This window comes from Prunus persica, chromosome G6, assembly GCF_000346465.2.
Source record: "Prunus persica cultivar Lovell chromosome G6, Prunus_persica_NCBIv2, whole genome shotgun sequence".
Lineage (NCBI taxonomy): Eukaryota > Viridiplantae > Streptophyta > Magnoliopsida > Rosales > Rosaceae > Prunus > Prunus persica.
Window position 1 is genome coordinate 11281890 of NC_034014.1, and position 11944 is coordinate 11293833.

General features: G+C 35.1%; 1 protein-coding gene and 1 long non-coding RNA gene across 3 annotated transcripts; both read left to right on the forward strand.

The window, feature by feature from the left end:
- On the forward strand, positions 2757-7181 carry LOC18773285. Of its 2 annotated transcripts, XM_020566093.1 has the most exons (4): positions 2757-3119; positions 4176-4354; positions 5957-6064; positions 6825-7181. In XM_020566093.1, exons 2-4 carry the CDS (start codon positions 4193-4195, stop codon positions 6840-6842), a joined length of 288 nt encoding a protein of 95 aa, XP_020421682.1. In that variant the 5' UTR covers positions 2757-3119; positions 4176-4192; the 3' UTR covers positions 6843-7181. The 2 variants fall into 2 exon arrangements, with proteins under 2 accessions (XP_020421682.1, XP_020421681.1); XM_020566092.1 differs by lacking the exon at positions 6825-7181 and having other exon boundaries at positions 2766-3119; positions 5957-6394.
- Positions 8671-10075, forward strand: LOC109949522. Its single transcript, XR_002271978.1, has 2 exons — positions 8671-9357; positions 9443-10075. It is a non-coding gene; the product is annotated as an uncharacterized LOC109949522 (long non-coding RNA).

The window sequence follows — 11944 nt, forward strand, 5'->3', positions numbered from 1 at the left end:
TCCATTTTTGAGTTCAATCCTTGTAAGTGATATGTCATAGTTGCGATATTGGACATATGAGAAAATAAGAGATTTTTACCTTCTTTTTTTTATATTTTTATATATATAATTTTTCATAATTTTAATAATTTTTTTAATGTTTAATAATTAGGGAATCATTATAAACCATGAGGTAGGAAGTAGGGGTGGATGCGGTCCGGTTTAGTCTGGTTTTCACCTTAAATCAGAATTAGAACTGATACTATTTAACCGGTCTGATTTGGTCTAGTTTTAGTGAAAAAAAATTATAAAACCAGCCAGTTCAGTTGGAACTGGTTCTGGTCTGATTTCCAATTCAGTCCGATTTTGGACTAGATTACTATTATTATTTTTATATAAATTCCAACTAAAATTTTATTTTTTGGGCTTAAAAAACAAATAAAGGCCTTGGAGTTGGGCTTGATGGCTTGGAAGAGTATATGGGCTTGAAGAAAGATTAGGCTTGGATAAAAAATTGGGTTTGGCCTAATATTATATAAATAAATAATATACATTTAAGCCAGTTTAATTTGGCTCGGTTTATTTTTTTACTACAAGAACTGGAATTAGAATTGGACCAAACTGGTCCGGTTTAGTTTTTTGTGAACTTGGTACATTTTTGGTCAACTCGGTTTTTCCCCCTTTTTTTTCGGTTCAATTCGACTTAGTTTTTTGGTTTGAATGCCCATCCCTAGTGAGAAGATAGGTTTTTACGGAGATTTTGAGGAAAAAAAAAAATCTTGCTGAAACATTGAAATGGAAGAAGAAAAGACTAATGACTGCAAGACGTTAAGTCAATTGGGGTTTTTTTTTTCTTTTTTAATTGAGAGGAAATTAAGCTATTGTCTTAAGGTAATGTGTCAACTTTAAGTTTTTTGGATTAAAAAGGAAAAAATTAAACATATAATTAGCGTAGAAGATCCGAAAAGAGGATTTAGATACCACCAAAAAAAAAAAATTCCTCAAATTGCAATAAATTGCTATAAATGATTAGCAATTTGACTCAATAGGCCATGATTAGCAATCTCCTTCCCTACCCACCTTCCCTCTCTTCTCCTTCCCTCCCTCCCCCCTTTCCCCTCATGATCATTCTTTGTTCCTTCGTTTTGTTATGTGGAATCAGCCACCGTAAAACGCTGTCATTGCCATGAAATTGTAGTTGCCTTTTCACCTACATACGTAGACGGATCTATGTGTGGGCTGGAGTGGGCTCTAGCTACTGCTGAATTTTTAGAATATACAACTTAGACCAAGTTGTGCAAGCCCAAACTAGGTAAATCAAATATTAGCCTACACCTCTATGTAGAAATAAGCCCACCTCTATGTAATCCCAGCTTTAGATTGATTGGAATCTATGTGATGCAACTTTGGAACCTGTGTGATGCATTTTTATAATAAAGATAAATAATTTTTTTTTATATAATAAATGTTGTTGATATGTGCTCCTATTGGCCTCACAACCTTCAAAAGCAAGGCCCCACGTGCTCCATAAAGGTAATATAATAGATTGTTTATTATAAAGGTAAATGATAATTTCCTCTTTGTCATGCTTCATTTTATGTGTTGCAACGCAATGTTTTCTTATAAATTGTTTTTTTTCTTCATGAAAACCTTTAAATTGTTTATTGGAGATTAAAGATACAAATATAAGCATGAGGTTCTAGTTTTTTCTCTGTAATTCTTTTTCTGCTATACTCTTTCCTTTGCTCAATCCATATTGTTATGATGGTATCGGAGCTCATCTCGATACTTCTATAATTTCTCATATCTTTTTTTCAATTTCTACTTTATGAAGCTCCGTTCTGGTTTTAGGCACAAGGCCTTTACTAAATTTCTGAACTTTTCAATTTCTTTGAGATTCTTTTGTGTTCTTTTTTGAATTTTTGGTTCTTTTAAGTTACTTTTGCTTCCTAAAGGTTGGCTTATATGATGATGGTTAACCATAACCACTGTTATATGGGGAAAAACATAACCACCATTATAATAGATATCGGAAGAAGAAAAAAAAAATTTAGCACACCCCCATAAAAATTCCTTGATCTACTATTGCTCACGTATACAAGGAAGATATTGTGTGGCGTTGGGTTTGGATTTTGCCGGTGCAACACTACAGATTTAGCCGATATGGCGCTCTTAAGGGCAGAACCAAAAAAATTTCAACAGGTGGTCAACTAGCTAAAGTTATATTTAAAACAAGTCAAATATATGTTTGACTTTTTTTATCTCCAAAAACACATATTATCAAATAAAAATAAATAAGGCAAATATATATGTTTGACTTTTTTTATCCCCAAAAATATCCCTAGGCTACAGCCCAATGTAGCCATTAATCTAGTTATGCCCATGGTCTCTATGGATCTCTTTGGGTTGCAGGATGTGGAGCGGTGGTCTTGCTTCTTATTTATTTATTTATTTTTCTATTTAGCTTTGATTCTCAATATGAATTTGCTGTTTTTAACGTTGTGCGATGATTCTGTATTGCAGGTTTTAGTACATGTGCTTCTGATTACTGAATTTGGGATTTGAGTCATTCTTGGGTTGTGCCAAATTCTCTACAAATTAATTCAACATGTTATTGCATTTAATCATTGTACAAAATTTACTCATATTCGACGCATAGTTAATTTGTAATTATTTTTATGTTTATGGAATTAGAGATCACCCTTTTAACTTTGTGATCAGCAGGTAGGGGAGGTGATGTTGATAAAGAAATTTGTTATGCTGGCTTGGAGTAACTTATGACCCTTGGATCACTTGAACAGTCAAGATACTTTAAAGCAGAAAAATGCAGGACTTCTAAAATAGAGGATTCCAACCCTCGCAGACCACAAAGCCCTTCTCGCCATTTCTGATGTCCGCCGGATGTCAATTCTTTTTCAAGCAAATTCAAAGCTTCCATAAACATCCTATTCAACACAAATTAAATTCGTACCAAAAAAAAAACACAAATTAAATTAATCAGTCTGAACCCAAAAAATAAAAAAATAAAAAAATAAAAATCATCGCAGCGGACAGCAGACGGCGTTTCACAATTATAGTAGCCATATTCAAGTCTCGAGGCACCGATCATGAACTTAGGGTTCTATTGACCGCGCCAATCTGTAAGTCTTCCCTTTCATTTCCATTGCCGTCAGCTAATTTCCTATTGTTGGTTGAGTCTCAATTTCTGGATTCTGTTTGTTTCCCGGGAAAATTCAAATTCTAGGAAGGGAAACCGTTTCGCGTTTCAATCATAAATCCATTATTTGTATTTGGATGGGATTGGTTGAGACAGAGCCTAATTGAACGCTTTGTAATTAGTTGATTCTAATTTGATTGTTTGGATTTAATTGAAGTGGAACTAACAAGTTTGACATGTGCCCTATTTTTATTGACATAAGAGGGTTGGATTGATTTCATTTCAGCGTTGTGTCTTATTACTTATGATTTTTCATTTGCATCCTGTGACTTTGATTGTTTCAAATTTTCTTCGGTTAGTGTATCTTCTCATGTGTTGCTTCAGTGAACATTGGGTTTGTTTGGTTGCTGGGAATTTTTGGGACATGAAAAGGGTCATTATTTTCTCAATGGTAGACTCTGAGTCATTTAAACAAGTAATAATGATTGCCAGAATAAGGTGCTTCATTAATTTCAATGGGGAATTGTTTATGAGGAAAGTGTCGACCCTAGAAAGGTTGGATGTTTGTTTAAAGCAGAAAGATTTCATTTCGGCAGAAACTGGTTCTTGTAGAAAGTTCTCATTGTTTTTTCTTCAGACCCATAAGCATTAGAGCCTTTGTGGAAAAAATTTCCTAGACACAAAAGACTGCATAGGAAATGTTTTCTAAAGTAAAAGACTAGAAATATTTTCCACCTGATGTAAAGTTGAAGCAGAGGCAGAATCAGGAAAACATTCTCTTGAAATAATGTCCCTAAGCTACCGAACAATATTCACTAGAACTTTGTTCCTTAAACATCTATTTCATGTGAAGGAAATCGAGGGCAAGTTTAATTTCCTTCTTAAACTCTTTTGCAATACTAGAAATCAAAGCAATGTAAGTCGTGGAATATAGAACTAGAATATAACTCCTGCTTTCTTTAAGTGTTTATGCTGATTGCTAACCAACTGAAGATTCTTGGTTTGTGATTTGTTTTTTTCTTGACTTGAATTTGAACAGGTGTAGTAGAACTGTGAATGATGTCAAGACCTGTGTTGCTTGTTTTTCTGCTTATTGTTCTCATAATCACTTCCCAGTTTGAGTGGAGGCAACCACTTGTGGTTGACCTTGACGCAACTCCAAGCATCTCTCAAAAGCAGAATCAGATCTCAAATAGAGAAGAAGCCGTAAAAGAGAAGGTGACAAGTCTCTTCCTAATTCCAGTATTCCTTTTTGTATTTGATTATAAAATGGAGATGTTTATTGTGCGAAATCTTTCTTGAACTTTATGATGAGCTGCGTTTTGTATATTTTCGTTCATTAGCTGGAATGCTCGTTGATATTACGTGAAACGAAAATTGTATGTTTTTTCTCAGTTAGTCTTAGTTAACTGCAAGCATGTGCTTTTATTTGTTTGTGTTTCTTTTTTATCCTATTTCATTTCATAAGGTTTAAAACTCATATGGAAGTTGCAACCCGAACCCAATTACCTCCCTGATTCTACCCCCAGCCCCAACAAAAACCACTTCGTGTTCTCCTTTCACTTCCCCTCTTAGCAAATGTGAGATCTAATACTTTAGTTTCGCTGTTCACTAACCACCAGCAATGTTTATTTCCATCCCCCTATAATTAGTTTGTGAGTAGATGAAGCTAGTTAACTTGCATCTGTAGCATTAACTAAAACAAGCATGAAGTTCTTCTCCTCGAGACAAAAACATTTATGTAGGTTTATTTTGACCGTATATAGATTTCTTGAATAAAGTTGGAAAGCAATAAGGTAGTATCAAGAAAGAAGCATCCAAGATCTTTTGAGCGTAAGTCATAGTTATACATTGTCCACACTTTTTTTCTTTTAGTAGATTAGATTCCTATCCGTACTTCTACTTTATTTGACCTATATACAGCTTTCTTGTTATCCTGCTTTGTGACAACCATTGTTTTTGTTTCCATACAACTTTCTTCTTGCTCTGTATGGTTGGGGTTGAATGGGAGCAGTTGATTTTTACTATTTAGGTTCCTTGGCTTTTTTCCTGTTTGGATCCGAAACCAATGTAGGTTCCTTGATTGTCAACAGAAGAAACAATAGAGGGAGATAAAATTTAGAAGCTTACAAAGAATGGGGAGAAGTAGAACAAGAGGCGAGAAAAACCAAATTAGGCTAAACTCTCTCTTTTGGCTGATAAAATTAGGGTAAACTAAAAAAATTGTTTCCACATCAATATGCCAAAGTTAATACCCCATTACAACAAAGCTTATTTATATAGACAATCGAAGCTGATAAATTCTTATTAATTTATCCAATCATTTTTGTAGTACTTGGTTTCTATGGTTTTTACCATTCTTCTAGTTTCCTTTTTTTTTTTTTTGGGTTATAGTGAGAACACTTGGAATTCATGCATACATGTCTCCTTACAACTGTTTTCCTTGTACCATGCAAGGATGATGCATCAAAGAGCCTTATACAAATTTTCTCTAGGTTTCGTGCTTTGGGTGACCTGGTAGTTAAGTTATGATTCCTATGCCCTATGGTTTCCCATATATGTGATGCCAGGAAATGACATTCGTCTCACCAATGTAGTCTTGGTTATCTTTAAACTGATACTGTCACTTAGATGAGAAAAATGCTTACTCGCTGTATCTGAAATTGATAATTATGTACTGTGGTTTAAGTAAATTATTAATCTACACTAATGATTTGTTTCTGATCCATCTTCTAAGTGAATCTACATTGTTTACAAGAAGTTCTTCGGTGGCTTGTGTTGCAAGTGTCCCTCAAATCTAACACGTCTCACTTGTCATAGATCATATTATTGCAAGAAAAGAACATTCAGAGACTAAATGAGCTTGTTCGTAGTCTCCGGGAACAGTTGGTACAGTGTAGGAGCAAGACTCAGACCACAAATCACACTGTAAGCTTCCTAACTGAACGTGTTACTGAACTTGAACAACATCAGATATTCGAGGACTAGGTTGAGCCCATGGAAATATATGGCTAACACTTGTAATATGTTTGACCTGTAAAAACCTTTTTTTTTTTTACCAAGTTACACAATTTACTTTGAATTTAGAATGGAAACTACTTATGGCGTCAGTGGCCTACCACACTAGGCAGAAGTTATTCAAATGTAAAGTTCACATCTCAGAGAATCTTGTTGTCACATTATGACTACATTTTCCCTCGTTAAAAGAAATGTTATAGCCAGAGCAATTATTTATTCAAAGAAAGTTTTATTTATGCCTATGAGGGTTTAGTTTTAATTAAGAAAGATTTTTTGAGTGTTTATCTCCTTCTGAGCTGCTGCAGAGTATTTTAGATGAGGATAAGATTGGTCTTATGAGGCATAGAACTGTTTCTGTTTAGTTTAGTTTTGGGCCCTGCCCCTTCACCCAAAAAAGAAGAAGAAAACACAGGGATGAGAGATATGTCAGACTAGCCCCGAACTTGTCAACATTTTAAAACTCTCCTCAACTTCCCAGCAACACACCGCCACAAAACCTCGCGCTCCCCGCAGTTTCCCTCTCCCCAGTCCACATTCCCCATCGCCTTGGTCATTTTCTTCGAAATTACGAATCTGGATCTGGGTCTTTTTCGTTGTTTTTATTCTCTTGGATTTGATTTCAGTTTTGTTGCCATTTTGGGGCTCATTGGATGGTGCGGTAATGGAACAGGTTGCAGGAAATATGTAGCATCATCATCCGTTGGGACCTGCTCCTAAGCCACCTACTACTTTAGAAGAACTGTGTCATGTATTTCATCATCAAACATCACTTTTAACGGATTTCCCATCTATTTGTGGTGCGTTGTTTAGCTGCTTCATCTCACCCTACACAAATCACATATATAGTAGAAAATGAGACATCACCCCAAAAGCCAAATGACTATTAATATGCAAAGCAAGAGGAGGTTACTATAGTTCATTTACATCTTCATCCCTATGTCCGCATAAGAATCAACAATAACACACCAAATGTAATTGTATAAGCTCTTACATAAGCATTCTTGCCGTCTTTCACGGTGAAGATTCAATGTGGCTTGGTTGGTCTCCGATTTCATAATTTTTCAAAATTGATACAGAACTTAAATAAACAAAAGGATGAAGCGAGACATACATTTTCGTATATAATACGACTAAAAGCCCTTGTTCCAAAATATTATACTTAGACCATGTGCATTATATGAACCGTTCATTTTCTAAGTCTTCATTCAAAGATCATTTTCGCAAAGAGATGCGCTCGAACTGAGAAACCATTTAGCCATTTGGTTAGAACTTCAGTGCGACTAGTCGTAGTCGTAGTTCAATGTATGCATATGCTTTTACTACGCTGGGTGGAGTATCTTTCAATGCTACAGATACAATGAACCACTTTTTCTTTTTTCTTTTTTCTTCCACTTGATCAACAGTTATATGAATTTAATAAGGGATTGGTTTAGCGTTGTCGTTAAAACTTAAACGAGGTAAAACAACCATTTTAATGTCTGATTGGTTGTTAAAACATCATAATTTCAGTTATATCCAGTCCAGTACGGCAGTGGAGGTTAATGCATTGCAGTTGAGGCTGACCGGACATTGTAATGTCATACCACTAGTTCGCATGCTGTGCCTAAAAATGACTTAACACTATTTAAAGTACATGTCCCACGGTCCAGCAATGATATGCCACCTAAATAAACCTCCTCCCCTCCACGTAAGTAATTTCAAATGATATAATCCTAAAATAACCGACTGTAAAGGTCAAACTCCACTTAACATGCCCTAAGCTACGTGTTTGAACGGCCTACTCAACACACATTGGTCCATCAACGGTTTATTGACTTGACTTCAAAGGCACTAAGCAATCACGCTTGCTATTTTTTAATTAAAATTTAATTTAAAACATTAGAGAATTATTTTAGGAGTTCTTTATAAAATTTCAATTTCAACCATACTTCCTAGTTTAAAGAGTCATAAATATTTTTATTAATTTCAATTTTTGAATAAAATGTAGACACAAAAGTAATAATAAAAATTAGTTGGCGTTAAATAAATGCTTAAAATAATATTAAATATAGAAATATTTAATTATAGAAAGTCATTAAGAGTCCTTTCTGTCTCCTCAGATTTAGGAGCTCCTAGAGGTCTCCTTATTAAGAGTCCTTTCTGTCTCCTTGAGTTTTTTCAAGAAAATATTTTTACTCACAACTTTAACCTAATGTGTACCCTCACCACCATTCTCAACATTTGACATGTGGTCATTGACATAACTATAGTTAACTATTTACTTTGTATATATGGAACCATAATTATGTAAATAGACACGTGTCAAGTTTTGAGAAGGATGATGAAGGTACACATTGATTAAAGTGGTGAGCAAAAATACTCCTGTTTTTTCAATTCCTCCTTAAATTTTAGCTATATAAATAGTTTAAGGAACTCATTGTAGATGCTCTTAGCTTGTTAATCGTCAAATTCTAAAATTTTGGATCTCCTAATCAGCCACAAACTTGTCTATCATCTTAAAAACTTGGTTGAATTTGTGACACGATCTATACATCTTCCTAGACATTTCACGAAAAGTCAAGTCTCCTGTAGTGTTACACGTTGATAAAAATATATTGTCTAGTTATAACCTTTTTAAAGCATTTGTGCAGGTTTGTTGAAATATATTCAAAATTTTGAATTTTCTATCCCTCAGAAAAAATAAATAAAAAACGTGAAAAAGAAAAGAAGCTGAAGTCAGCAGAGAGAATATATGGGAATATTATTTATTTATTTATATTTTTGGCTGTGACTTTAAATACACACACCAAACCCACCAGCCTAGCTAAATGAGGATAAACACATACATGCCATGATTTATTATAATTTCCTGCACACATTCTTCCACCAAATTCTCCTTATTCTCCGTTCTTCGATTTCCATGCATATTAATCAACCATTAAAGTTGACCCAAAAATTCTACCTTCCTCTTAAATTCATGGCCTTAGAGGTCCAAAAGTAGAACACCAAACCCATCAAAAGTAGAACACCAAACCCATATGTTGATGGGTACTCTTTGCCTAAATGCCCTTATCTTAGTACATCTCCTGCTATATATAGCTGGGTACCTTTCCATATCTTCACCAAACCATTCTGATGACTCTCTATCTCTAGCTTCAATCTTGTTTTTGCCTGCCATATATAACACTCCTGGTGAAGCCTCAATTTGTACTGGATTAATTAAGGTAAGACATTGGTCTATTATATCATGTTTAAAAAAAATTACGACTGTTTTATTAATGTCCTTGTATACTAATTTGTTTTTGATAGGTGAGAGATAAAGATGAGCAGAAGAGGAAGTACTAGTCCAAAGCTTGAATTGAGGCTAAACCTGTCTCCTCCAAGAACTCACTCACCAATTGGCTCCCCGAATGCCTCCGAATCATCCTCGAACATGTCGCTTGACCGCGGCTCTTGCGTGTCATCGGAGCCTGAACAACAGACGATGTACTACCAGAGCAGCCCTGAAGCGAAGGCCATGGTGCTTGCCGGGTGTCCACGGTGCCTCATGTATGTCATGCTATCTGATGCCGATCCGAAGTGCCCAAAATGCAAAAGCACAGTCTTGCTCGATTTCCTTATTAACGAAGAAAGCACCAAGAGGACAAGAATATAAGGAGGAACATGGCTTGCTTTTTGTTGTTCTCATGGCGCAAGTCAGTACAATATTTTGTCAGCCTGTTGAAGTTTCTTGGTTCTTGTGGTTAATTACGTCTTTTTCTTTTTCCTTTGTCCCCATATTTTTTTTCCCCTTTGTTTTGCCCCATCCAGTTGATTGCCTTTTGATTCAAGTAGCTATCCAGAGTCAGATTGTGAATTTGTGAATTTTCCTTTTGTAGGTACTTTCCTTTTTTCTATATGCATGCATCAAATCAAACATTGTGCTTTCTTGTTTAGTGGTTATATAATCGGACTTTTTTTCTCAATCACCAAATTAGACAAGGTTAGTGAGTTTTACAGAAGTGTCTCGTAATATCGTAACTTCATACTATGAGAAATTTGAGGCAAATAGTTTGGAAAAATAGTTTGTTTTAAAAGCTTTATCAGTTTCTACCCAATAGTAGTAAGGATGTAATTGTCATGGATTTCTGCTCAAATGTGGAACTGGGTTTTTATCCCACTTCATGTATTAGCAGGTTTCTTGGCATAATGCAATAAAGTCAAACTAAAACAAAGAAGACCCGAAGTATAGTGCTTGCTGAAATAGGTAGATCACACAATTAATTCTTATTCAATGTTCTAAGTTCAGAGTAAATACGGCAGGGCCATGTAACCGGCCACTTCTCTCATTATCGGTTCCACCAATTTTATCCATCAATGTCAATGCAGAACGGTTACAGTGGTAGTTGGCCTAACTTCTCTAATATTCATGTTGAATATCATATTTCCGGAACCTAACTTGAGCTTCAATTTTCCCGGGGCTAGTAACTGAAGTGGTTAAGTTATTCCTGCACCTAAGGTCTTATCTAAACGATGACTGTCAGAATCACTCCCCTTAATTAAATCGGATATTGTTTGAGTGCTTTCTTATGCGGCTCCTTTACATAAAAATCTTAATATATCACCTCTTTTCTTTTTTCTTTTTTTTTTTTAAATTTATCAAATGAGAACGTTTATCTACGACACCGTAAAAAAAAAAAAAAAAAACACTTTCCAAAAACACAAACTTTGGATTCAACGTACGTCGGTTTTTTTTTCAGACAACCGTATGCCGTCCCCTTGAAGCAAAAATTTACAGTCACCGTAAATGGCAGAAAAATATAATTTTCTGTTTCCACTTTCGGATAAAATAGCAGAACTGAGAACTAAAATGGAGGGCTCATCACCATGCATGTTTGTGCCAAGCCAATGAATGTATGTTTATCTGCTTGTCCTTGTTCATCCACAACCCTATTAATTACAACGTGGCTGCTATAATTGTGTTGGAACAACTCAAAGAAATAAGGTTCGACTTGAATGGACAAACCTTCACTTTTCTTTTCCCTTTTACTGTGTTTATTAGGTAAATGAACAGTTGGTCATCAATTTTCATTCCAATTCGAGTAATATCCCTGAAATGACAAATTAACGATGTGCAGACATTAGCTAAAGGGGTTAATACAGCAAACACCTCAATGCTTTCACTCCAGACACCCCCCATGAATTGCAAGTTAAATCCTCCCCATTTGCATTCTGTCCAAATTAGTTGGCATCGGCATGAGAAAACTCTAATATTTCATACATAAAAAAGGGGGAGACTTTTAGCAATGCCTTCGAAACTTAATTAGTATCCTTTTCCAATTGGTCTTTCAATTTGGTTGTTAGCCATCTAATCTTTCAAAATGTGTCAATTTGCCTCCTATTGTCAATTATGTTATTTTATGATGAATTTGACGGTTGGGAGAAAATGGATACATCTTAAAATATTACGGGGCTTATAACCAAATTGACGGTCAAGAAAGAAAGTTCGAATCGTTGAGGAAGCAAAATCCATCTTGTGTGAGCTCAAAATTGAGCCCATGACCTGGCGACACAAATGTAACTGACTATGTTGTTGTGACATATGGACATTTTAGGCCAAATTCCATTGTTTACTTTCACTTTTAAGCATTTAAAGTTTTAATAATATTTTTGGGAATTTTGTTATTTTTCGTTTTTGGTTCCAATTAGGGTTTTCTAGTGTGCCTAGCGTTGCATATGTATAAAAGGGATGCATCAGTGCGTCTCTGGATAATATTCATATTGAGAGCTGATTTCCTCACTCCCATTTTCTCCACTTACACTCATTTTTGC

Coding starts and splice junctions, on each gene's coding strand:
- LOC18773285 (XM_020566092.1), top strand. CDS start 4,193: ATGATGTCAAGACCTGTGTTGCTTGTTTTTCTGCTTATTGTTCTCATA. Junction 4,355..5,956: donor AAGAAGCCGTAAAAGAGAAG/GTGACAAGTCTC, acceptor CACTTGTCATAG/ATCATATTATTGCAAGAAAA.